The sequence below is a fragment of the Atta cephalotes genome (genome assembly GCF_000143395.1).
Source record: "Atta cephalotes unplaced genomic scaffold scaffold00084, whole genome shotgun sequence".
In the NCBI taxonomy this organism is placed as follows: Eukaryota; Metazoa; Arthropoda; class Insecta; order Hymenoptera; family Formicidae; genus Atta; species Atta cephalotes.
The window spans coordinates 537,686-564,828 of NW_012130148.1; the positions used below are offsets into that span (position 1 = coordinate 537,686).

At 32.2% G+C, this 27,143-nt stretch overlaps 6 protein-coding genes across 6 annotated transcripts in view; 1 reads left to right on the plus strand and 5 right to left on the minus strand.

The window, feature by feature from the left end:
• LOC105624654 (transcription elongation factor SPT6) overlaps positions 1–2,407 on the minus strand; it is a 9,545-nt gene extending 7,138 nt beyond the window's left edge. Inside the window, 2 exon segments of the mRNA XM_012206011.1 lie at positions 2,084–2,165; positions 2,278–2,407. Of these exon segments, the coding sequence (XP_012061401.1) occupies positions 2,084–2,165; positions 2,278–2,316 (121 nt within the window). The 5' untranslated portion in view covers positions 2,317–2,407.
• Positions 2,408–5,992: 3,585 nt separating this feature from the next.
• Positions 5,993–6,661, plus strand: LOC105624656 (nuclear receptor 2C2-associated protein). Its single transcript, XM_012206012.1, has 3 exons — positions 5,993–6,030; positions 6,190–6,280; positions 6,377–6,661. Exons 1-3 carry the CDS (start codon positions 5,993–5,995, stop codon positions 6,659–6,661), a joined length of 414 nt encoding a protein of 137 aa, XP_012061402.1.
• A 391-nt stretch (positions 6,662–7,052) lies between these two features.
• On the minus strand, positions 7,053–13,404 carry LOC105624680 (MAM and LDL-receptor class A domain-containing protein 1-like). The gene is given in 10 exon segments (XM_012206034.1): positions 7,053–7,132; positions 7,204–7,369; positions 7,561–7,943; positions 8,066–8,284; positions 8,556–8,900; positions 10,691–11,138; positions 11,196–11,372; positions 11,781–12,153; positions 12,460–12,654; positions 13,007–13,404. Coding segments are annotated over 10 exon segments (2,784 nt in total).
• A 1,900-nt stretch (positions 13,405–15,304) lies between these two features.
• LOC105624681 (serine/threonine-protein kinase Nek5-like) lies at positions 15,305–17,141 on the minus strand. The gene is given in 6 exon segments (XM_012206035.1): positions 15,305–15,592; positions 15,821–15,968; positions 16,166–16,326; positions 16,680–16,847; positions 16,916–17,012; positions 17,050–17,141. Coding segments are annotated over 6 exon segments (954 nt in total).
• A 1,079-nt stretch (positions 17,142–18,220) lies between these two features.
• Positions 18,221–21,787, minus strand: LOC105624657 (OTU domain-containing protein 5-B). Its single transcript, XM_012206013.1, has 12 exons — positions 21,641–21,787; positions 21,448–21,546; positions 20,942–21,030; positions 20,655–20,779; positions 20,394–20,533; positions 20,004–20,159; positions 19,773–19,929; positions 19,473–19,693; positions 19,272–19,391; positions 19,036–19,191; positions 18,762–18,951; positions 18,221–18,381 (listed from the first exon to the last, which is right to left on the minus strand). Exons 1-12 carry the CDS (start codon positions 21,785–21,787, stop codon positions 18,221–18,223), a joined length of 1,761 nt encoding a protein of 586 aa, XP_012061403.1.
• Positions 21,788–25,039: 3,252 nt separating this feature from the next.
• On the minus strand, positions 25,040–26,660 carry LOC105624658 (THAP domain-containing protein 1-like). Its single transcript, XM_012206014.1, has 4 exons — positions 26,587–26,660; positions 26,308–26,519; positions 26,070–26,180; positions 25,040–25,356 (listed from the first exon to the last, which is right to left on the minus strand). Exons 1-4 carry the CDS (start codon positions 26,658–26,660, stop codon positions 25,040–25,042), a joined length of 714 nt encoding a protein of 237 aa, XP_012061404.1.
• Positions 26,661–27,143: the final 483 nt, after the last annotated feature.

A 27,143-nucleotide genomic window follows, 5' to 3' on the forward strand; every position in this document is an offset into this window, starting at 1 on the left:
ATATATATATATATATATATATATATATATATGTGTGTGTGTGTGTGTGTGTGTTTGTACATTATACAAATAAATTATAATTTCAAAAATTAATATAAATTAAATAAATCTAATATGATGTATTAGAAGTAAATCTTTTTTAATTAACTAAATATACATATAAAAAGAATAAAAAAGAAACAGAAAAAGAATAATGGTCCACGTATTCATTGATCAAAATATATTTATATTGTACACTATACATACAGATACATACATAAGTATGTAAATAAATAACAATTAAAAAATTAATATTAGATATAATATATTAGAAGCTAATCTAATTAACTAGGCACATAAAAAGAATAATAGCAGTGTTTATTGATTCTTATTATCTATAAATATATATATATATATATATATATATAGTATGTTAATAGTGTACATCATGAGTATAGATAAAGGGTCCTCTATAGAAGTCATAGACGGTCATGGAGTCTTAAGTCATAGGAAAATGACCAATTCTAATCGAGTCTTCTTCTTATATTTGATTGCGACCATCTACGACTTCTATGTAGAGAACTTTTTAGTGTTATTTTCCTAGGAAAAACTTGGCATTAGGGAAAAAATTTTCTTTTAAATGATATTCCATTTTTTTGCTCTAATCTGTTTTTAAAAACCTTCATTTGATATAACGCAAAATATAAATCACTTCTTTTTAAAAGACACATTCAATTACAGAATGTCACTTAATACTACTTAAATTTTTTGTTTAGCACTTTTAATATAAAGCTAAACATGAAAAACAAAATATATTAAGTATTTAAAAAGTTAAAAAAATATACAAGTTTAAAATAATAATGAACATTTTTATGAAAATGGAAACATGCAAGATAAGAAATTAGTAATCAGAATCAGAAAAAATCTCCATAAATATTCAATTTTATTATTTACTTCACACAAAATAATATCTATATTGTAAATATAATGTAAATTGTAAATAAAGCATCATCAAACAAAGCAATGCCTGCAATGCTTTTTGCAATATCAAATAAAGCAATTTCACATTACAAGTTCTTTGAGTCTTCTACTTTCAGAATCTTTTAGACAATTTTGTTCTTTCTAGCAACTTGAAGGTACAATTTCATGTGCTGCTATTCCAGTGGCTGAAAATTTGGAGTACAAGCGTCAAACACTCAAATACTGTTGACGGTGTTACTGCATCCTGTCAATCAGATTGAACAGCGTTGACCATGATATATATGTAACCTAATCTATTCTTTTCTTCCACTGCTGATCTAGATGAAAGAATTCAATGCAATTGGAATAACTTAATTGCTAATAATAATTTGAGATGTGTCGCTCTAATAGTTCTATGACAAAAATCATTATTTGATCTTTTTTGTCATTGAAACGGTCAGTTTGAGTGGCTAGTGAAAATGCATCTTAATTTTTATTTTGTTCACGTAGCATGGAACATTCTAGCAACATTGCTAGAATGTTCTATGCTATCTGCATTCAGCAATGTTGAAATATTCTATCCTACTTATTTAGATATTTTTTATATCTTTTTATATATAAATTAAAAGTTTTTTAACATTAGCAAAAGAACATCTCTGTAAAGCTTTGTTTTGTATGCCAGTACTGAAAATTTATAATATACATAACATAAACAAAACATAAACCAAAAATTTTCAATACTGATAGTATATATCAGAACATGGCCTGATTAAATTAATTATTAATAAATAATAAAAATAACTCTAAACAGATTTTGTTAAACAATTCTTATTGAGTGCAATAATAAATTAAAGAGAAAGCAGATAATAAAGGAGAGAAGGGAAAGAGAATAAATAAATCAAGATAACAAAGAGATGAGAATCAGACAAAAAGGGAAAAGAAATAAACGAAATATTCTAAGATTACTAAAGATTACTAAATAAAAATTAACAATTACTTTTAGAGCAGATTTTAGAGGTTCCATGTCCAATAAAAAACAGCAAACTACGAAATAATTGGAACAATTATCATCAATAAATCGGCATCTGTCAAGATTCATATACATAAAAAAATCGCGAAAGGCTTGCGCTGCGACTTTCCTTACCTTCCTCCTCGTCGTCGCTCTCCTCCACCGCCTTCAACTTCCTCAATTTTTTCTTCTCATTCTGGTCCAATTCCTCCTCACCCTGTAATACAGCCGCACACGTTATTAGCACCAAATGTCGTTGCAGAGCTTTGTCGTATAAGATTTTTGCGTAGGACTTTCCGTGGCGAGAAAATGGAAAGAAAAGACTTTACCTCGCTCACATCCGCTTCAGAGTCGAGATACTCTGCCATGCTTCAGAGTAACGACCTAATCTCGTCCAAAATTTTGTATGCGTTGCTTTGTCTGGGACTCGTACCGTTTTAAAGAATCAGCAACACGACAAAATGACAAAATTCTTCAACATCTATCTTCTTCCATGTTCTTTCGTGGAATGGCCGGAGTAATATCAGAAAGTAAAAGGTGAGATAGATGAATGATCATGATATAAGAATATAAGGCCTAGTTTACATCGTACACTTGATACTAACTAGTAACTTTCTATTGAATGATCTTAATTTCGGCAATAAAACATATACATGATATATGTATTTAATTAATCATTATGATGTATATTGTACCAATTTAGTACATCATTCTTTAAATACATTGCTGAAGTTAAAATAATTTAGAAGAAATAAAAAGTTACTAGTTAATATATATCAAGTGCACGATGTAAACTAAGCCCATTTCATTGAGAGAATACGCACTACGCGCAGTTGTGCATCCTGGAACATGGCGACTGCTTTTTGATCAATCAAAACGTTGCACTCATTGTAAAAAGGAATATTGTCTATTTTTGATTCCTGGATATCAATCATAAAACTTTATTCTTAGGATGGAAAATGAAAAGTAAAAATTTTTATCATTGAAATTAATGGAGAAAATTTTCACTTTTCACTTTCCATTCTAGGGATAAAGTTTCATGATTGGCCAAGATTCCACCGAGAGTTTAATCTAGATCAGAATGTAAGAACCAATCAACTACAGTCGAACATTCCCCTGTTCGACTATAACAGGGGAATACTCGATTGTAGTTGGTTGGTTTTTATATTCTGATCCTGATTAAATCCTCAGTGGAAATTAGGCCATTGATACCCTGCACTAGACTGCACTAGAACTTCGTTTCGCTTTTACCAAATATTAAACATATACCGCTTTTACCAAATATTAAACATATACCATATCTTTAAGTTCTAAAAGTTCAGCTACAAAAAACAAATCCCCCCCCCCTACTATGTGTTCCAAAATTCACTGTCAATGCTGAAAATGTATAGTATACATAACATAGGTCGGTATTCATAGTCGATTCTTATCTCAAGACCATCTTAAGTAATATTGGATATGGGAAAAAGTTCGTGGCGATTTTTTTAGTAAAATTAAAGTGTTTTTCTTAGAGTTTTGAAATCAATTTATTTAAACCAAATGTGCTCCATTATTTTCTATAATATTTTGCCATTTTTGGGGCAGAGCCATAATTCCATCGCGATAGAACTTCTGTGGTTTCTGATCAAAAAACTGCTTCAAGTGATTTTCACAGGCCTCTTTTGAAGCTAGCTTTACACCATTAAGAGAGTTCTGCAGAGACCTAAACAAATGATAGTCTGAGGGTGCTATGTCAGGACTATACAGAGGATGCATTAAAACTTCCCAGCAAAGCTCTTACAATTTTTGCCGAGTCATCAAAAATGTATGTGGTCGAGCGTTGTCGTGATGGAAGACGACATCTCTCCTATTAATTAATTCTGGCCGCTTCCTCTCAATTGCTTGTTGTAATCTCTGCAGTTGTTCACAGTAGAGTTCGGAATTAACTGTTTGATTGGACGATAACAGCTCATAATGAATGATTCCCTTCCAGTCCCACCACACACACAACATCACTTTCTTCCTCGTCAATCTAGGTTTTGCGATTGTTTGCGCCTTCTCTCCTTTCTTTATCCACGATCTTTTTCTAGTTGGATTGTCGTAGGTGATCCATTTTTCATCACCAGTTATCATTCTCTTCAGAAATAGCTCAATTTCATTCCGTTTTAGTAGTGTATCACAAATGTTAATTCGGTCCATCATGTTCCTAACACTCAACTCGTGAGGAAGCCAAACATCGAGCTTCTTTGTGTATCCAGCTTTGTGTAAATGATTTAAAACTGTTTTGTGATCAATGCCTAGTTCCCTGGCAATCTCCACAGTGCTCACATGCTTATCACATTCGACTTTTACCATGATTTCATTGGACTTTTTTTCAGTGATTGGTTGGAGCGAGGTTCATCTTTCACATCGAAATTTCCAGCACGAAAGCGAGCGAACCATTCCCGTGCTGCTGATTTTGATAGAGTATCTTCACCGTAAATAGCGCAAATTTTTTTCACAAGCCTGTGCAGCATTCTTGCCTTTATCGTAGTGATACTACAAAATGTAGCGAATTTTTTCTTTTATTTCCATTTTCAAAATAAAATAATTTTTGATCCACTTCACCAATTTCAATCTTTTTCGGCTTAAAACAAAGATTAAAATGTCACTTTTTAAACGCACGTTGCCGATGCGATTAGTAATTGCCGACTGTTGAGCATTTAATGCTATCTAGCGGAAAAAACGCCACGAACTTTTTCCCATCCCAATATCTTAAGTCTAATGCGGCCCTCTGATTGGCTCGTGAGTTAAGACATGATCTCAAGACTGAACTTAACAATCTTTAATATAGGAATTTATTATGGGTACTGTCAAAGAGATGATGCTTGGAAGCGTTTTTTAACTGGTCAGTTTGTAAAATTCTTTCTTCTAATTAATCCATTAAATGCTTCAAAGCATCTGTAAGCGAGACTTTGACCACAGCCTATGAATACCGGTCATAGACTGTTGATTTTCAGCTTGGCAATAAATTTTGGAACACAGCCCATGTGCACTAACTTTGAGGCAAGTATTTGATTGGTTCTAATTTAGTTTTGATTGGTCAAGAGACTCAAACGCGAACACAGATTTTCAATCTAGTGTAATACAAGCATAAGGCTAGTGTTTCATGAACAGAAATTTATAACGGAATGGAATATCGAGGTCAATTATAATCATAGAAAAGAAAGCAAAATAATGACTGCAGAGTTGTGATTAGTAGCGCTGTTTCGTTCCACTGTAAATTTCCGATCCATGGAAGCTTATAGGGCCTGTGCACAATAGAACAAATATTAGAAACAGGAATATGTATTAAGATTTCAATCTATCACATACCAGTTACATCGGAATACGCGATTTCTAATAAGTTAAAATATTAATAGCCGTGTTTCAAAATTGACTGCCAGTACTAAAAATCTATAGAACACGTAAAGGCTTAAATACAATAGGCAACATAGGGAATAGGGAATAATAAACTGTCCAATCAGAGCTCTGGAATATAAATCGAATTTACACCAGAGTTCTGAGACAGCTTCTTCTTAGACAGCTTACTATTGTGTTTAAGCCTTAACATAAATTGTAGAATTTTCTGGCAATAAATTTGAAACACGGCCATTATTTATTCCTATTCCTAATATTTCCTCCATTGTACGTGGGATCTAAAATACACAATGAGTATTAATTTGTTTACGTCGCATGCTCCAACATGTTTCAATATGTTCCATCATAGCTCCTACTCACTCCAATGCGGTCATTAGAGTGAGAACTATGGCAAACAAAACTGGAAATGGAATGGAAGTCGTTTACACATAACTGGTAACAGATTCAGAAATTTCAGAGTGCCAGAGAGAAGCAAAAAAAAATAGAAAATATCGTTTTATCGTTGGAGAGAAGCTTGAAAAAAAAAAGAAACTAATTTATAAAACGGAAAGAAATACAATCTTCCTCCGACTTTTTTAAATGGATAGTTAACGAGAAATTTTATTCTTTATTCTCACAAACATGATATAATTATTTCTTCTTATAGAAAAAAATAAAGATACCGATATGTCTATTCTGTTGACAGAAAATAACTTCGAATGTCGGTTAGTTTTACCTGTTTTATGTTTGCAATAAAATGAAGTAAATAATAGAAATGGTTATGAAAAAGAACTTTGCTTAAAAAGTTGTTATATTCTCTCATATAATACATTGAAATATGTCGAAAAAGAAATGCTTTAATAATGATTTGATATTTTATTTAGGGTGAGTTCTGTGCTAAATAAGAACATTCAATCTTATGGAAAAATGTATATGTTTGATAATTGCAGTGAAACATGTTGGAATTCTGATGCAGTAAGTAATCAAATTTTATTATGAATCAGTTCTTCAAATGTTTGACTATATATTTTACTACGGCAAACATAATCTAATATATAATATGTATAATAGGGAAGTCCACAGTGGGTTCTTATTAAGTTTGAAGAAGAATGCAGTCTCTCCAGTTTTGAGGTGGAATTCCAAGGTGGATTTGCTGGAAAAAATTGTCATATAGAAGCTGGTAATGATAAAAAGGAGTTAATAATTGTTGAATCTTTTTCTCCCGAAGATAAGAACAAGCTACAGCGATTTAATTTAAAAAATCAGGTCAGAGCCAAAGTTTTTAAATTTGTATTTAATGAAAGCACTGATTTCTTTGGCAGGATCATTATATACAATTTATCATTGTACTCGTGACATCCATTTTAATGTCTTAATTATACTGTACATTAATTTTAATTATTTAATTATTCTGTACATTACAAAACAAGTGTTTATATAAATACAATCTTTGTAAAACAATATTTATTTTAATAAAATTTATATTATAATTTATTATTGTTTGTAAATTAGAACTTTTTGTAAATGTATATCTAATTCGTTCAATCATACAAAGATTTGTTGGACTACACAAAGATGGTTTTGCAACACATTTTTTTTAAATTAAAATAATTTATTTTACATAAAATGATTTATTCTACTTAAAATAGTTTATATTATATTATAAAATGATTTATTCTATTCGTAATGTAATTAAGTACAATATTATTATTATGAATTCTAGATGTTAAATGCTTGATAAAAATGATTATTTCAACGTTAAGAGAAACTTAGACGATTTTTTTCTTTGAGCCTCGCTTTGGATTGGTTGAGCACTAGGTGGTCGAACTGAAAAAAAAAAACAAATATTTTGATACTATTTGCTTCCATCTACTATTCTTATATTTTATTAGTCTTACTTGCACAGGATAGAGGTTGAAATTTTATATCGTCAACAGCGAAGCCTCCGTTACTGGCGCTTCCCTCAAGAATAAGTCGATATGGAGTTCGCGCTTCAATTGCCACTTGTGCTGCCATCCATACTGGTCGTGGATTATTTAATCCTTTGGCTGTCAATGACCATAACTACAATAATGAAATTAAAGATTAGAAAAAAATGAACCAAAATAAACCACATCTTTGTTCCAAAAAATGCTCGTTCATGTATTTAATATTAAAATGAAAATGAAAATTGTTTTATACCAGCTCAAAAGAATATACAATAAGTGATATTTTAAATATTATATTAAATATTATATTTTATGTAACATTCATACCGGTTGCTCCTGTTCGCCTTCATTCTCTCTCTCAGTCTCTTCGGTAGGCATTTTGATTACTCGTAGAGTGGTGGACTCCTCCACGCCAAAAGCGGCGAACCAAAAAGTGAAACATATAAACTCTTCATCGGGTGAAGCATTAATGATAGGTGATTGTAATTGAACCTTTGTTGATTCCTTGTTTGTTGTAAAGATGTCAAAGAATACAAAATCGCCAGGCGCACCAAAAGTTCTGTCCAATAATTGAGCCGGTCGATGGGTCTGAAACGCACGCTGCCACATTACAGCACGATCATTATCGGAAATAGTTATGTTCTCCCATCCGCATAAATCCTTCTCAAAGCTACAATCTTCTGGGCGAACGACTGCACCCGTTGGTTTCACTGTATGTAAATGTAAAATATAAATTTAATGTATAAAATTAGGTAAGAGAAAATAGTACTATACTCCAAAAGGAATAAATATTTATTTATTTCAGAAGAAAGAAAAAGGGGAAAATATTTACCACTGCAATTTCCGGTGTAAAAGGAGATATCATCAATTCCTATGCTACCAGTAGCTCTGTTCGGACCCCAAGTGCCCTCAAATACAATATTAAAGTCTGTGTTTTGATTGATGTTAGCTTGAGCATAGTTCCATGTGGGACCTTGATTATTGTACAATTGCCATATAGGTTTAGCTTTCGAACTATCACCCTCTGCTTGCATGTATAATCGCAAAACTCCTATAAAATTAAAAACGCTATTGTATCAGTAAATTGCATTCATTTTAAAAGGAATCAGACTAACAACAATCAATTCTATTGAACTGAATTTTTAGATTCTCTATTTTTTTTTAAGATAATATCATTTGGTATCAATTAAAATTAAGAAATCTTGTAATAAAATCATTAAATAAAGAAACATGAAATTTAAATCATAAAAAAATTACAAAATTAATTATTCATTTCAAAGATAAAATATTCGATCAAACTAATAATTTTTTTTAAACTCTACCTAAACTAGGTCCTGTGGAATCAATGAAGGGCTCGAACATAAAGTACCAAAATGTAATGCAGAGCGGTTCTTCGGAAGCCTTCATCTGTCGACTGACTAGCTGAGCAGTACCACCTCCAGATGATCGCGGACCACCTCGAAGACGTCCAAGGCCCAAAAAATATTCGTTGCGTCGATTAACTGTGTGTCCACTACTGTACGGTTTCCTTTGATTCCTCGGGCCTAACACTTGAGTAGATACCCTTTCCCATTCGACACGATCTGGATCTCGCGAGTTGATCCATTCACATTCATCAATCTCAAAGGTGCAATCCCGCGATATCGGAGCAGCCACTTGAGGTGAAACTATCAAATCAATACAAAGGGATTAGAAATTAATTTATGAAGTCAAATACTGATCGATATAATAAAACAGGAGATGAAGTATTAGTTTAATGTGAAAATATGATACATACTATTTACTTTTTCAAAGCATCCCAGATTCGATTCCGAGATTTATCTCATATGTTAACTTTTCAAATTTTATTAAAGCACCATTTTTTTTTGTCAAATTATAAGTAAAAAAACAAAGGAGATAACACTATGACATAATTTATGCCTATTAACTGCCGAGAGTCGAGGTATTTGCAAGACATAGGCAAATGTCTCGTCAGTCAGCAAACTTAAATCTATTCTGTCATAGTATTAGCTTTCTTATTTTCTTCCTTAATGCGATAAGAAAACAATTTCAAGCAGAAAATTTGAATCAGTATATGGGATAGACTTCAGAATCGAATCCAAAATGCTTCGAGAAATTAAATACAAATCAGCCATTTTAATATTAAGCTAACACTTTTAAAGCAGGCTCAGATCTTAAGATGTGTTTGGAGAGAAATATGATGAGACGCCTTATATACAATATCGTTCAATTTGGAAACACTTGTGATTTTCTTGCTTTTTACATACATTAAGGTACCTTGGTGAAAATAATCGTAGAGAAATTTTTGCATTTTAAAAAGAAAATAGAGATTTTTTTAAAGTAACAAATTTTGTCTATACGAAATTTAGTTCCTGAATTACATTAAAATTTCTGATGAGGTCCGCATTCTTCGTGGCTCTGTTGGGCTATAAACTGGGCGTGTCTCCAGGTGGCGGATCGGAGAACGTCCGGAGGAAGTATCACTCCTGTGAAATCCTGCATGAGACTAAGAGTTCCTTCGAACAGTAGCTATAAATCGGTCCCTCAGATATAAAATCTTGCCGCTGCCTTCTTCTTGTCAAGGGGGAGCTATCGAGATGAAAGCTGCATGATATTGAGGGAGTGTCGCTATCAATGGCTCTAGGGAAAAATCGGGTGAAATCCCAGAGTATTTAGCCTTACCCTCGCATATAGGACTCTGCGTGAGCAGCGTGAATGGATCGTTTAGTTCCTTAGATACTCATGAAATCAAAATGGATCTTAGTCGAACATTAAATGAAGTTAGCATGGAAGTCGAGAACTCGAACAGCGGGACCTTGGAGACTGAAGCTGGAATGGACTGAGGTTACGGCCGAAGAAACTCATTTGGGCTTTAGAGACATGGCGATCTTTGAATTAGGATCAGCTGTCACTGAGGACTGTCGTTTGTCCTTAAGAAGAATTACAATGGGGCGGAAAAAAGAGTCGGGAACGAGAGAGAGGTGTAAAGGAGCTTTTACTTCTATGGATTCTCCTCGCACACCAATTACACAGGTTGCCTGAGGAATACATCGACGGTAAACGTCGGAAGGGCTCCAATGAAACCCTTCCTTCAAAGACTTCCTTCCTAGAAAGACTTATTGTTAATAAGAGGAGCAATAGGGCCCAATGGGGCCTATGCGGACGCCAATTTAAAGTTATTTTATTAAAGTATGTAAAAGTAAGTTTTATTTTTTCTTCTTTAAAATGCATTTTTAAAAACTTCAACATTTTTTTTTATCGAGATATTTAAGTTTTTGGAAAAAACAAAAAAAAAACCGTAAGTGTTCCCGAATTTATAAACGATATTATATTTTCAACTTATTAGCAAGAGAATCTTAATTTACAATTAACGTTTATAAGAATAATTTACGCGAGCAAATATTGAAAATCCAGTTTCTTGTTTTAATGTAAATTTTAAATAACACTTAGAACCTACCAGGGCAAGCACCTGGGCCATATGAAATATCATCGATTGCGATGTCCCCCATGCCAGTAATTCCTACTGATGCTTCGAAAACTAGCTGATAATCATCGAGGGAGCTGATTGTAACTTGTGACATAAACCAAGCATTGCCCGCGTTTCCGGACAGACCCCAAATCTCTTGTAGCTGTGTATCTGAACTGCGAAAATGACGTAGAAATAACTTTAGGTAACCGATTCCAGTTCCAAACATGTGGAACCAGAAATGCATGCACATTGGTGCATCCAGCATTGTTGCCGGGAAGCTCGAACTTATGAGTTTCGCCGTGTCACCAGGTCTTCGTGGGAATCCGGAATCGATAAAAGCGTAACCACCGGCTGTGGCACGGTCGCTGGAACTATCCATCGCTGGACCGGTTGTGGGATTTGCGCTTCCGCGACTCTAAAAATATACATTCTCAAACTATCAACATACAAGCGCAGAATAATAAAGTTACATAAAACTTGGTAGCGCACTCACTATAGTCCAATCGAAATCATCTTCCGCATCATTATTCCAGTCACAGAAGCCAGCGGCAAAGTTACAGAATCCAACGCACGACGTACCAGGCTGCAGATCTATGTCATCGATAGCGATATATCCGCGATACAGACGCGACGGATCCGTGGAGTCTACTGGCACGCCTTCAATAACTATCTAATTGGCAAAATTTTTATTATTTTCTAGAGACACTGATAATATTATGAAACACGAAGCGTTGAAAATATAAGCAATACATAGAAAACTATATATAGTTTAGAAGAAAAGTTTGGTATTCCAACATTATATATGATGACTTTGACAAACAAATAAAATAATAATATATTTGTAAATAAATTTGAAAATCTCTGTAATATTAATTTTTTCATTCGAACAATTTATATCTTCAACTTTTATCTATTGAACAATCACTATGCTATTTGAATAAACTACAAAAGCAGTTTGGAAAACATAATTTTTCCAATATCAATAATTTTAACATAAAGGTAATTTTTATTTTCTACTAATTATAGACCTTCGTGTTTACTAATTAAATTTTGACTGAATCAAGTTACAATAATGTACCGAGTGTAATAAAGGGTAAGTATAAAGTATTTGAGCCTGCTGCCATGCTCCGAGCGTATAATATTGCGCGTGCCACATTACGCGCTCGTCTACGATTTCTGGCAGATTTGCCGGTTCGCAAGATACTGTGATATTTTCTACAGGCAATTCCTCTGTTACATCTGGCTGTTCCTTTTTAAATGAGAACGCGTCCGTTCCAACATGAAGCAATACTCGTAGTCCTGCGATACTGAGACCATCCATGGTGTATTTGAACATAAAACAAATGCCGGATACCCCAGTGCTGCCCAATTGCGGACTGTGTAAAAGACCTCCGGAACTCTTGAACTTCACATCCTTTGAAGGTATCTGTGATGTCTCCAGAAAGGCATATCTAATGCATTAATCTATGTTCAAGATTATCAGTAAAACATTAAATGATAAATATAACATAGCAAAATTCATAAAAACATATATGGCATGGTATATGTATAGTAGAAGAATTATATCCTATATAAGGATATATAATTTCTTTACAACACAAAAGAAGAAATCCACGTCCAATTTTTCTAACAGTCATAATCTAATATAATTGCAGTTAAAGGCCAAGAATCTTAATTTAATACTGAAGAAAATATAATTCTTATTATATATTTCTATTATATTAATTAAATGCAAATATCTTCAGTGACTTTTTTACCCTCCTTCCATTGAGCTGCTAGCATCGGCCGATGGTCCACCCAACCAGTTGGTGCCCATTCCAGTTCCTGAAGTCCAATCCAAAGCACCATTGCCATTTTGCCATTCGCAAAGTGGCATTGACGGTGATGGCCCGAAATCACAGAAGACTTCCTCGACAGTGACCGTCGGAGGTGGTGCGGTAATCGTAGGAAATCTTACAAATGTAAAATTGAACAGCATATTAAATTAATTGAGTTCATGATTAACATTGTAATATCTTTATATTGTAATCGTATAAAATTTTATTAAATTTATCGAGTCATATTTAAAGTAAAAATTTAATTAAAATTAATTGAAAAAGTCTAATTCTGTTGTACATTCGTATCCCCCAGATTCGTGAAAAGCATCCTCTTTTTTTTATTGCTTATTACTCAACAGTCGATGCTGAATACAATTGATATCTCAATATATTCAATATAAATATTTCTAAAGAATGATAAAGAATGATACTAAAAAATGTTGATCTTCTAAAGAAAAAGATCTTCTTTTTGAAAAGAGAAAGAAACCTTTGTGTTGAAGGATCTCTTTGCGCCAACGTTGTGGGTTGTGGAGATCTAGGTGGCAAAGACCTTTCTGTGGTGAAAGGTGCGGTACTGCGAGTCGGTAGGATATCCGGCTTGCCTGGCCACTGCCTAGGTTCGATGTGCTCTACTTCGTCTAGCGGTTCGCGATCGCGATCGACAGAATTGATGGGAGATTGCCCTGAGTCGATCAAATCGACAGATTCTGGTCCATCAATTGAAACGCCGTTACTCGCAGTATTTCTTGTCCAAATAGGACTAGTAGAGTTAGCATTCACAAGATCTATTTGTTCCCCGTGCATCGTCTTCAAGGTAACTGGAGGATACCAAGTCATACTCCACGAAGGATATAACCAGCAGCTTAATAATAAGATCCACCACATCTTTGGATACGATTATGTTTCTTGAATTTATTTTGTCTGCAAAAGACGAGTGAATTAAAATTAAATTCAATTTGTGAAAATTTTACTACGAAATTTTAACTTTCTCGCAATCCAAAATGATCCTATAAATAATCTTCTATTTTATTAAAATAGAGATTAAAATCTTTTTAGATTGTAAATGATTTAATGAATACTAATTATAAATATATAAAATATATAAATGTTAATAACTAAAAAAAAATTGAAATTAAAAAATTTGATCCTTAATTAAAACATTAAAATTCTTAAACATGTTTTTATTTTCTTAACATTAAAAGAAGTAGATACAGAGTGTCTTGTTAACAATCTTGTCAACAATATCTTGTTAACCATTGCGAAAATTGCAAAATAGTAGAGAACTTTTTGACTCAGTTTAGTCCGCTCTACCAGCACACGAAATATTTGACGATCATTCTGAGACACCCTGTATAATAATTATAACTAACAATTAACAAAGTGAAGTCTAATATGCGCAGAACAGAAAAGGATAAAGAGAAAAAATCATAGATTAAGTATTTAATTTCACAGAATGAATTCTTTATGATATTTCTTTTTAATTCACTTATTTTGGATAGGACTTATACTTCAACGCACGTGTCATGTATCGTCCATTACTCGATGATCAGGATCCTCCAGATATAATGATCTGAACATGGAGTTTGTTTGATAGAATTTTATCTCATTAAAAAACATGTAATGACGAATTACGAAATCGTAAGTTCTTTCAATTAAACTTTTTGTTTGATTCGTCAAAAGAAGAATCTTTTTTTTCTCCACATTGGAGAAGAAAAAGAGATAAGATAGAACTGTTTGACAGAACCCAAAAATAAACGCCAAATAAAAATAAATCCTCAATTCACAAAATCTTAAAAACTCAAATACACTTTCAAACAATAAATACACATATAAAAATAAACTACTTATTACAGATTTTCAGTTTGCTCTTGCACTAAATACTTTTTTCCTTCAAGACGATTCTTTCAATTCTCTCACACTATATCAAATAATATCAATGATCACGAAAAAGAGAGTTTGGAATGACAATAAAAAACCTGAGTAATATCTGTACTAACGAGATGTGAACTGTACGGTTTTTCAGTACCGTCACATGGGTATATAATGAAGCAATCTATATACAATTCCGGTCTTAGCTTCCGGTTGTTACGCATCCCGTATTCGGGGGAGCCCGATAGCAATTCGTCGAACAATGAAATTCCATCGAGGCAGAATGGCGTAATAATAAGATAAAAATCTGATCGTTTCCATTGGCAGTAAATCGATTCTACATACCGCTTCTCAAACGACAGGTTTTCAATTACTCAGGTATGACATTCATCGTTCATAATTTAATTTCCTCTCAATAATTAATTAATACAAAACATCATTAGTTAATACAATAATAAGAGTTTACGCAATGCGTATATGTTATACATTATGAAATATGAGAAGTTATTTTTAGCTCAATCGTATTTTATCTATAAAAGAAAAAATCCTATAAGGAATCATTAAGAAAGAAATGTCATCTAATTCAAATATGCCTTAGTTATCATTCTTGCACGACTTAAAAAATAATTTTTGGAGATGTCACCGTATAAAAAATTAATACAATACAAATTAATAATTGAATAACACAAACTTAATTATCTCACGTTTTAGTGAAAGATAATTTCATGTACAAATTTTTAAAAATATTTAAATTAGTGCGAGATCTAATTGGCACACAATAAAGATTGCTTTTGCGAAAAATCTTGTTAAGATTTTCCTAAAACCATTTAATACGCGTTTTATAAAGCAAATTTCTGTTTATGTAATATCATTTTTTTAGATTGTTTGTTAAAATGTCAAAATAAATTAAAATAAATTAAAATTTCGATTCAGAAAATTGTGGATTCAAAAATTTAAAAAAAACATATGATCTAAAACTGTCGTGTTCTCGTTCAGCGAGATTAATGTCACGCCCAAGATTCAAATATACTCGAATAATATAAGGTACAAGAAAAGGGCAAAGCACTAGCTGATCAGTACGGGGTCGACACAAACTGTTCTTTCTCAGCATCTTCGATATCAGATTCACAATGGATGCTGACACCCACTGCGGTAAAGGCTCCGGCGGACTATTGTGCACTAATTTCGTAATTTCCACTAGACTCTGGAATGATAATCATATTTATTTATATAAACAATAAAAATGTTTCATTATTCTTTTAAAAAAAAGTTTCTTTGTTAAAATTTCTATGTTAAAATTCTCTATGATATTTAATATTCTGTATGATATTTAATAATATCATTATTTTATATAATATTATATAATATTATATAATATATGCGCTTTTACTTTAATTTTTACTATATCCCGCCGTTAATTAATTTAATTTACCGTGGCCGGAAATGGAAACTTCTTCGTAACCATTTCATACAATATAACGCCCATACTCCATATATCACACTTAAGTTCATACGGCTGTACACTTAGCACTTCCGGTGCCATATAGTAATAAGATCCTGCGTGACACGTTATCGCGTCTCTATGAAATAAAAAAAAACAATTTTGTACAAGATAGAATAAAAATTGTGATAGAAACATTAATTTAAATAAAAAAAATTCTGGAGATATAGTGATTTTAATGATGCTTATTGATAGTTTTAGAATAGCAGTTTAACAGTTCAATACTACCATAAAAATACGACTTGTTAAAATTAAAATTGACTCCATAATACGTACTCTTGGATATTTTTTGAAAGACCAAAGTCACCGATTTTAACAATGTCTCCGCGGCTGCCAGTTAACATAATATTTTCTGGTTTTAGATCCCGATGAAGAATTTTGTTTGAGTGAATATGATGTACTCCCAAAGTAACTTGCGAAAATAGATACAATGCGTCCTAACAAAAAAAATTTTTGAAATCATTTTTATCTATACTATTTTTTATCTATATTAATGCGTTTATTTTTGTAAAACATTTACAAAATTATTATAAGTTTTAAATACACTTTATAAATGTTGCAGATCTGTCCAATTATAAACAGAATATAAATTATAATAATAATGCTGACAACAATTTAATTTTTATAAATTACACACACGATGAATAAATATTACTTTAAAATATACAATTTTTAATATAATTCTAACATAACGCAAGTTTGTAATTGTCGAGTTAAAATTCTAAAAACATTTTTCTTGATAATATTTAGATTATTAAATTCTATATTATCTAACAATATAGAAAATTACCTCTTCTTTAAGTGGTATTTCTCGTTTTTCTAGCAAATCCTTGAGAGTACATCTAGTTGCATATTCCAGAAGAATATAGCTATAATTATTATTTTTCCATGCTCCATAATAAAACACTATGTTTGGATGTCTCAATTTTTGTAGACATCGTATCTCTCCTAGTGTTCTCTAAATTACAAAATATATGTCAAATTTTATATTTTACTTTAAAAAATCGATATTATGTAATTATATACCTCAGAAGGTGAGTGGTTTGCTGCATTTAAATCTTGTGCTTTTATAACGAATGGCTTTGAGTCTTTCTTTCTTTTCACCAAATATACAGTTCTAAAAATACATATTATTCTATAGAAAATAAATTCAACTTGTACATATATAATCACATTTATTTCAAATAATATACCCAAAAGTTCCTTTTCCAAGTATGCTTTCAAATGTGTAATCATCTATGTGCACATCCATCTTTCATAAAATAAGAAACTGAAGGTTTAAAGTTGAATTTAAATTTCACGAAATTGGATTTTATCTAAGATAAGTAAAAATATTTTGATTGTGATATATAGTTCTACTTATTGAAGGACTATTCAGTCTGTTAAAGTAAATTATATAAACAGAAATATTTTCTTAGATATGTGTGTGTGTGTGTGTGTGTGTGTTTTACTTTTCTAATTTAAATAACATAAATTTATGTGCTGCTTACACAATATCAAGGATAATTATTATTGTTTGAGGAGTTTTAAAGAGTTTGAATAAGTGGCTATTTATTTTATAAATTATTTTCCCTACCTTAAATTATTAAATTAAAAACTCTAAGAAAATATATAATCGAATTCGTGTTAAAAAACTTAAACACACTTTGTTCTAAATTGTAAAATTAAAAAAGGATATATATTTAAAAAATCTTTTTACATTTATATCTCACTTATATTATGACAATATTTGGATGGTAAATTAAATGTCGACAAATTAAAATTACAATTAAATGATATTTTATTTATACTCTTTTTTTACAAATAATGCAATGCAGATTTTTCTAAAGCGTTGTGACCTAAACTATATCAAGAGAAAACATCACGATTATCAAACAATATATATTCTGCCTAAAAACGGATTGCGTATTTTATGGAGATAAACGTCAAACCACAAGAGGAGTATAACATAGATTGGTAGTGGTTATTATAGCAAAACATTTCTTTTTTTTACAGTCATAATTTCGGAAGAAATGATGCGAGTTATTTTCTATGATAATATAAAGGTACCCACAACGAAATGAAGATACGCAGCTACTTTGCAAGTGTTAACAAAGCGTTTAACGACTGTAATATACGTACTCATAGAAAATCTCATACGTACGTTATTTTGTTGAGATAAAGAGAAAAGATGGGAAAAGAAACCAAATAATTATTGCAACATTTACTCACGGATAAGAAAGCAAATCGCTTTATGTCCTATCACTATACGGGATTAGATGATATTGCAATATATAAATGTATATATCTTTACTCTGATATCTTTTGAACTTTGTCGTTACTGACCGCATTTCAAGAATTGTTAATAGAACTGTTACTAGACTCTATCGTATTGGCGCTATCGTTTCCGGTGGACATGGATACGCGTGACTGCTTCAAACTATCCAAGTACTCTTGTTGTGACGTTGCCAACACTTGTGAAAGTATTTGGCTATCTTCCCAATCCGTCAAACCTAGAAAATTAGAAATTGATGAAAGTGCAACAAAATTCTTATAGTTTAATGTAAGATTTCTCTAGGAGAGAAAATCCTTAATTAATATTTACTTTGAGTAAATAGTACATTATAAATTTAAATTAAGCAAATTGTATAGCATAAGATAACATTTTGATAAATCTTGTTTCTTCTATTTAAAACTGAATTTTAATTTAATTTTAATTATAAACAAAAAATATGTGCGCGCGCGCGCGCGCGCGCGTGTGTGTGTGTGTGTGTGTGTACATTAATATGTATATTATATGTCAAAAGTATCAAATTTTTATTTTAAAAAATAGTAGTAATTAGTTTTTCTTTCCTTAAAATATAGATAACATAATTTAAGAACATATTTTCACCGAATACTTCAGGAGGGAGGCGATTGAACAATGAGATATCGGGTGATGCATTTGCCTCCTTGCTGCTTCCTGGTACAGGTTCTTGCGACATCATTTTCGCCTCAAAATCTGACGGCAAATGAGATATGCTAGATCCTTGAGTTGATTGATGTTGCGGCGATCTCTTGTTATATCGTACTGCATCACTGACCTAATAATCACAACAAACGTCTCTTATGTGAAATAAATTAAATTTTCTTAAATTTTCGTTGGAAGAATAAAAGACAAAAAAGACCTTTGGAGAATTACGTAAATTATCTTGGCTAGTTTGTGTCGTAGTCGGAGAAGAGGTATGGCTACGCTGTTGTCCACGACCTCCATGTGAATGAAAGTGTGAATGATTATGTTGCGCGCTCGTAACTGTGCTCGTACTGCTACTACTGGCTGATCGCTTAATTCAAAAGTCATGACTGAGTTTTTTTGCTCCAACAGAAGGGTAATTAATATGATAATCGTTAAATTTTTACTTACTGCCTTACGCATTTCATTATCACGCAACCATTGCAAATAGCTTTCACGGGCTACTTGCTCCTCAATAGCTTCATTAGTCGCCTCCCAGTCGGTAGCCTTTATTTTATCCTCCAGCATTGTCTTTCATAAAATAGAAACATTTGATCTTTTGGATATTTGTAAAATTAAAAAAATCCATATTTATGATCTTATAATAATTACTTGTTCAATATGCAATTCCTCACTCTGACGAACTGCATCTGATATCAGAGCTCGATCAGCGGCACCAGGATTGTATGATGGTAGACCAAGTCCAACGCCTACAGTAGCTTTAAATGGATCAACTATACTATTATAATGACTGCCACGCTGATATGAGAGCCGGATTGGTTCATTCATTGGTTCATCACTTTCCACCATAGTATGAAAAATATTGATAGGTTCTATAAAAAAAAAATAGTTCAATAACAAGATCAAAAGCAATATAAGAAACCTTACAATATAAATGAAAAAAGTACATACCAGTGCTATAACAATATAATTGGATAGTACGATTGTAAATTTCTGACATAGCTTGCATCTCTATATGATTTCCATGTACATACTCTTGTCTTTTCCTGTCTACATACGTGCTAAAATCTTCTGCCACAAAATGGGAGAAAAATTCTTGATTAGAAGCCTGAAAGGAAAATAATTTTTCATTAAATTGCATTAAAATAGCATAACGTATTATTCTACCTGTGTTACACTTACAATATAATCCATACAATGTTTTCGTACAACGCCATGCATTTCTTGATCGCCATAAATCTGATCTGCTACAGCTCTAAATAAACAAGCTCCATCTTCCGCCATCTTCTTTAATATAAGCCCCTTTTTTTTCAGACGTTTCTCAAACCATCTATCTCTCTAGATTATTGAGGATATAGAACGTAATATGTTAAATCTGTACCAAATTAGAGATTGAAAATAAGACTGAATTTAATCAAAAGAAAGAAAACCAGTATCACAAGTTTAGTGAACTTTATTTTGACTGATTAAATTCAAACTCAATCTCAATCTCAATTTCAATTTCTGGTTTGATATAAGCGTTAGACAGTGTATTGTATTTGTATAAAAAATATATGATTTAATAATACTTACCTCCTGCCATTCAGCTAACGTAAGATTATTTTCAGTACGTCCTGTATACTCATCTCCACTGTTGTAGCCAGTTGCCAGCTCATCTAAATTTGAGGTATTTCCGACAATGCCTACTCTTCCACTTACGTTAGTATCCGTGCCTAAATAAATAGAATTTATTATCTTGTATTCCATATTTATAACCATCAGAATTTTATTTGAATGGTTGATGATCTGTTGTACAAATTAAAAAAAGATTTTTTTTAGTAAATCTTTCATTACCTTGCGAACCATTGCAAGAAGCAGCAGGTGGGGTAGCCTGTCTCTCGCGTTCTCTTTCTCTCTCTCTTTCCCTGCCTCTATCCCTCTCTCGTTCACGTTTTGTGCGTGAAGGTCTACCAATACAGCTATTAAAAGATTAGTAGATCTCTTATTAAATATAAACATAAACCTATACCGTAAAAGCGTGTAAAATACCTTCTGCATATCCTATTTTATGTAAATTATATTACAACACACAAGTGTATTTTATAACATCCATTTTTAGTCCTTGTGCCTTTTTCAAATACCTGTGGGGACTGACTCTCTGTCTGTGACGTTTACCATGACTTGGGCCACTCCCATCTTCAAAATGTTTGTCTTCGCGGCGGTCGTTTGTCTGTAATAAAAACATTAGATATTAACAAATCTCTCCAAAATTTTTTGACTAATTATAAGATCCTTATTCTATAATTCTTAACGATAATAATGATATCGAAATATTGTCTTTACATAGATTTATATAAAATAAAAAAAGCTGTACAATGGCAATATATCATTATATAATATGATATCATTACTGTTGTTAAGAATTATAGAATAGGAGCCTAAGCAATCAATTGTACAATTATTGACTGTATATAACATAAATATTATTCATGCATTGTTAATTATTTTACTGTTGTCTCTATATTTGTTAGCGATAAACACTTTTTCTTAACATTTAATATTTACATCACTGTCAATGCACAAAATAATCTATACAATACCAAGGCTATCCAAAGCAAAGGGAGGGATAATCCTGTGTGTGTTATACCTCGTACGAGTTGCCAGTTAACACGAGAGAACCGCTATGAGATCCATGATCGCTTTGGACTCCATGTAGATCGACGGCAAAGCCGCTGGCGCCCCGTACCTAGTCAGCGAGTTGGCAAAACTTCTGTTTTAAAACCTGCTCCTTTTAAGCAGAGAGACAGAGCAAAGTCCGGAAATCGCGTTCCGTCTCTCACCTGATAAGGACTGTTCGGGAGCGCAATGCTGCCGGAACTGTGCTCGTTCTGCACGACCCCGTGATGGACATCGACCTCGGATCCGGCGCCTCCCTCACGCGTTCTATCCTTCGACGCATTCGTCTTCTTCTTCGATAAAATTGTCATGATCTTGAACGATCAATTCCTTCTTTATCTCTATCTCTGTCTCTCTCTTTTTCTCTCTCTCGCTCTCTCTCTCTCTCTCTTTCTCTTTCTCTCTATCGTCCTCGTTGTGGAGCGATGATACGTCACAAATCGGTTCACGATCGTTTCGCGATCCGTTCACCCTCCCGATCGCCAGCTAGACCGTCTGCGTATCTATTACTTTTTTTTCCTCACAGACGAACTAGAGAATAGAGTTCCTCGCGGATGACCGCGCGCACCTTCCGCAGTTTCTCCAATCCCACGTTTATGTCGACGTCGTTGCGTCACTCGTACGACGAGAAATTTCGGTCAAGATAACGTGGTTCCATGGCCGTTCAACATGTCCGAATAAAAGCGACACGATGTCGTCGATCGCTGCTATGTCTGGAATGTTTTGTCAGACGGCCATATTCGTTTCAACTCCAGAGTAATCAGAGCCAATTGGAGTACAAAGAACACTTTGGAGAATGTGGGCAGCAACAGTAGCGACAGGCGCGGAAGATCGCGGCATATGAATTAGGGTCTGCGCACAATGGAAAAAATATTTAGAAGAAACAAAGGATGGTTCAGTTGGTTCTTATTTCAAAATAGCTTAGGCCAGAATCAGACCACGCATTGAAGATTGAGATTGAAGATTGAAAGATTGAAATATGACCAATCAAAACAATAAGAACTAAAATTCCTTTGTCCTCATTGGTCAAATTTCAATCTTCAATCTTCAATCTCAATTTTCAATGCGTAGTCTGATTCTGGTCTTAAGTAGTGTTTTAAGACGCTAATGGCTCCTACACACTGGAAACTGAAACGCTTGCCGCGCGACAAAATAAGATGCGGTAACCAATGAACACATTAGGAGCTATAAGTTTACTGTTATCACATTACATTTTGCCACGCGGCAAGCGTTTCCGCTTCAGTGTGCAGAAGCCATAAGGCCGGAATCAGACTATACATTAAAGATTGAAAGATTAAAGTTTGACCAATTAGAATAAAAGAAGCCAAAACTTCTTTGTCCTCATTGGTGAAATTTCAATCTTTAATCTTTGATCTCAATCTTCAATGCATAGTTTGATTCCGGCCTAATGCGGCTCTCTGATTAGTTCATGATTGAACTTAAGACGGTCTTAAGAAGTCATGAACCAATCAGAAAACATTAGCATCTTAAGATATTACTTAAGATATTACTTAAGAAGGTCTTGAAATAAGAACCGACTATGAATGTCGATCAAAAAAGGATGCTTTCCATTTGATGACACAAGCGTCGTTCTATCTGTTAATATTCAGAATGACAAAGATAAAACGACACTCGTCGAGTGTCATTAAATGGAAAGCACCCAAAAATAAGTATTGAGATTTTAATCTTATATTCTAATCTTAACGCTACGTTAAAGTTAGACAGAGATACTAATATATTTCTCTCTCTATTATCGATTTTGTTAAAACTACTACCTGTTGGCTCAAATCGTCTCGTGTCGTGACTCTGATTAGAGGGTCTCTAGACTAATACTTAAGCTGTGTTCCAAAATTTACTGCAAGGAAAATTTATAGTTGCACTGAAAATTTATAGTTTACGTCAACATGCACTAGATTTTTAGTATTAGCAGTAAATTTTGGAACACAGCTTAAGTATTAGTTGGGTCCGGTTTAGCGCTCACAACGCTTTAGAATAGAATTCCATGAGAAGCCCTCATATTTGCCCCGTACCATGTATCGCGTAACCAATCAGTAAACAGTAAAATATGAAACCACAACAGCGAATCGCTTCTGATTAGTTATGTCTATTATGCCTATTGCATACTGGACGCGACGAACAATATCCAATGAGAGCTTGCTATAAATCCCAAAGCGAATGCAGCCGTTGTTGATTCTTAGGCTGGGTTCACACTTTAACAGAAAGTAAAATAGCGGAAGTCAATCAGTGCTCGTGGAAAGACAGAAGCAGACAAACGGAATGTATTGCCTATTACTACCGCGAGTTCCGATTGGTTTCCGCTTTTCAAGGTGTAAATCCGACCTTAAGCCTGCGGAAAGCACAGATTCTTGCACAACGCATAAAGACTATGACACATAAAAAAACTTAAGCAGTAAAATGTAAGCAATAAGCGAATTGACCAATCACGGTAGAGTCCGTAAGGCCATAACATAAGCAGTAGTCAACATATTGATTCTCTTACTGCTTACATCTTACTGTCTTAAATTGAGTAGGCATAGAAATTGATCAATCATAGTTGAATATGAGAAGAATAATCAGCTGTGATTGGTCAATTTCTTACTCTTACAGCTTCATTCATTACTGATACTGCCATTGTAGATCACGCATTAGGGAACATTAATATTGGCCGTAATCGTATGTTGTATGCCGTAATCTGTAAAAATTGATCAATCATTTTCGAATATTCCCTTCTTACCATCAAATACTCGATTGTGATTAGTCAATTTTTATATATTATTATGAAATAATACGGTTAATATAACTATATTCTTCTTACATTCGACTATAATTGGTCAATTTTTTACGGCTTAAAGCTTAAAACATCTATTGTAGATCCAAACTTAGGATATATCCACACTAACTTGCATAGCCGCATAAATGTATGTATAAAGAAAATTATCCAATCGCACTTCTCCTATAAAGACGCACGTAAAATGTGATTGGATAATTTTCTTTTTTTTATGCATACGTTTATGCAGCTATGCAAATTGCGTGGATATATCCTTAAAGGAAGTAGACGATTTTAAATAATTGCTTGATTCCGAATACGGTTGGCGGTTCATAAAAAAAAATCTTTTTTGAGCAAAAAACACATCGAAAAACGGCTACTAGGCCATACTTGATAACAAAGAATTAGATAACTTACTAAGCAAACACATTTTAATTTATTGAATTTATTAATAGATTCAAATCAAATTTTTAATAATTATTTTTTTTTTAGGAGAAATAGCTCGTACGCTCTTGTGGAACAAACTGTAACATTCCCAATTCTAATAATTAGTTATAATTATATATATATATTATATAAGTTGAAAATACAAATTCTCAAAAATACTTATTTCTTTATTTTTAACACACGTAATAAATATGTTTTATTTTAAAATACGTCATAAGTATATTATAATAGGCGTATATGATATATATGATTGTGAAAAACAAAATAATATATACGTAAAAATTAATGACCAATGTCCTTTATGCAACGAGTGATTTTTGATGTAATATATGACACAGTAGTTTCCAATTTAGACATTTTTAGATTTTATCTCATCTGGATATTCGGGTATTCTATGCGATATAACCATAGACATACAGTTCAAACATTTTTCTGACATCATGCGCTGGCATTGTAATTCCTTTATTGTTTCTTTTAAGCTCGTTATGCAATTTTTAAAACGTCGAAGCTGTTGCCTTTGTATTTGAATTTTATCTCGTCTCTTCTTTAATGTTTCTTGACTTTTTATGAGTTTCTCAATTAGTCTTGATGGAGAAATGTGATAATGATGATCAAGGTTTACAATTTCAGTCTTATTAAACATCAATAGTCTGTCTATATCTTCATCTGTAAAAAATAAAAATTTTCATAAAGGATTTTTCATATTAATTATTATCTTATTCCATGTATGTTTTATCACACTAAATAATTCTTTGGAAATTATTTTTATATTCATATTCTTATATATATAAGGTCTGTTCACGTTGTTTGCATTTATTACACTCAGCATCTTTGCTTTCTCCTTTAACACCCAAATATATATTTATCTCATTTGAAATGCAAAAATTTTAAAAGATTTTAAGCAATGCGGATGGACCCAAAGTATAGAAATACTTTGATTTATAACAAATTCGACCACTTGCATAAAAGTTATGTCCATGATGTTAGAAATTGGTGTAAGACTTCTGATGGAAAAAAAATAACAAATCACATTTGAACAATTCAGTTACATGACCAAGTATGGATATAAGGTTTTTATACAAGTTAGTGCATATTAAATACTGTTAGACATGAAATTAGTAAAGTTAATGTAAAAAAAAGCATATAAATATTTTAAACATTTAAATACCTAATAATGATATTATGTTTTATATAACAGAATATACATATATTATGTCATTGTCAAAGTTGATTAAATTATGCTATTGCATTCAAATATTTAATATAAAACAGTCTTTATTGTAACTAATTAATGTAATTCGAATGATCAAATTTACCATTAAAAAAAACTAAATTACAAATTTTCGTATCTATAATAAGACTAATGAAAAAATAGTTACCATCTGAATAAGTTTGGATTAATTTATTACAAGAAGCCTTTTGAGGAAGGTCAGACTTATTATCATTGAATTGTATCTTCTGATTCTGTTTTAAATTCTCATCAAATGTTACTTCATGAAAAGAAATATTTTCTGTTAATATCAAAACAACTAAATTGAATGTAACTTTATATTTATATTTGTATTTTAATATTTTTATTAAAGACAAATTCATACAACATAAAAATAAAGATTTTACCTGACTTTACAATATTGTTAAAACAGTCAACCTTATTAAATATCGTTGGAATGCTTCCATCTTTTAATGTCAAATACTTTTCTCCTACCTTGCGTAAACAAGTTTGCTCAAAATGGTCTGAACATAAAACACTGCTTTTATCTGGAGTCCAATTCTTGATTCCCATACTATCAAGCCACTTCTTTAAAAGATTTGATTTATCCAATGGAAATCTAGATTGACGACATATACAAAACTATATTAAGTTATATTTCTAATTAAATTTTTTTTAAATCTTACTTGAAAAAAGAATATCCTGATTGACGTATACGTTTCCGTTTGCAATATGCACAAAAACGAGGCTTAAAACGCATTGGAATATTGTTTCAATTGTATTTTAAATCCTGAATAGTTGAACAATCTTCTATAAAATGATTGAAACGATTGAGTTTAATATTAAATTTTTTATAGGAAAAATATTTAGCTACTGTTTTTAAAAACGTTAAGAGGAAATTGACAAAATATTTATTAAGAATACCTTTCTTCAGCTCTAATTTTGATAAAATTACATTCATTCGATGCGTTTTACAAAACGAAAGAATCAGACAGAAAAAAATTTCAATCTATTCTGCGGAAGGAGATATTAATCTTAGAAATATGTTAATGCCATGTAGAAGTTTGCTATTAAGGTTATGAAACTTTATCATAGCAACATAAATGTAACAAACTGCGCATGCGCTATGATGACATTTGGATACTTGAACATGGTGAAATTTCTAATTTCTCTCGTCTACATATGCACGCGTTTTTCTAATTTCACAGTTCTCGTTAGAAATTAGCACGAAATTTGAACTCAA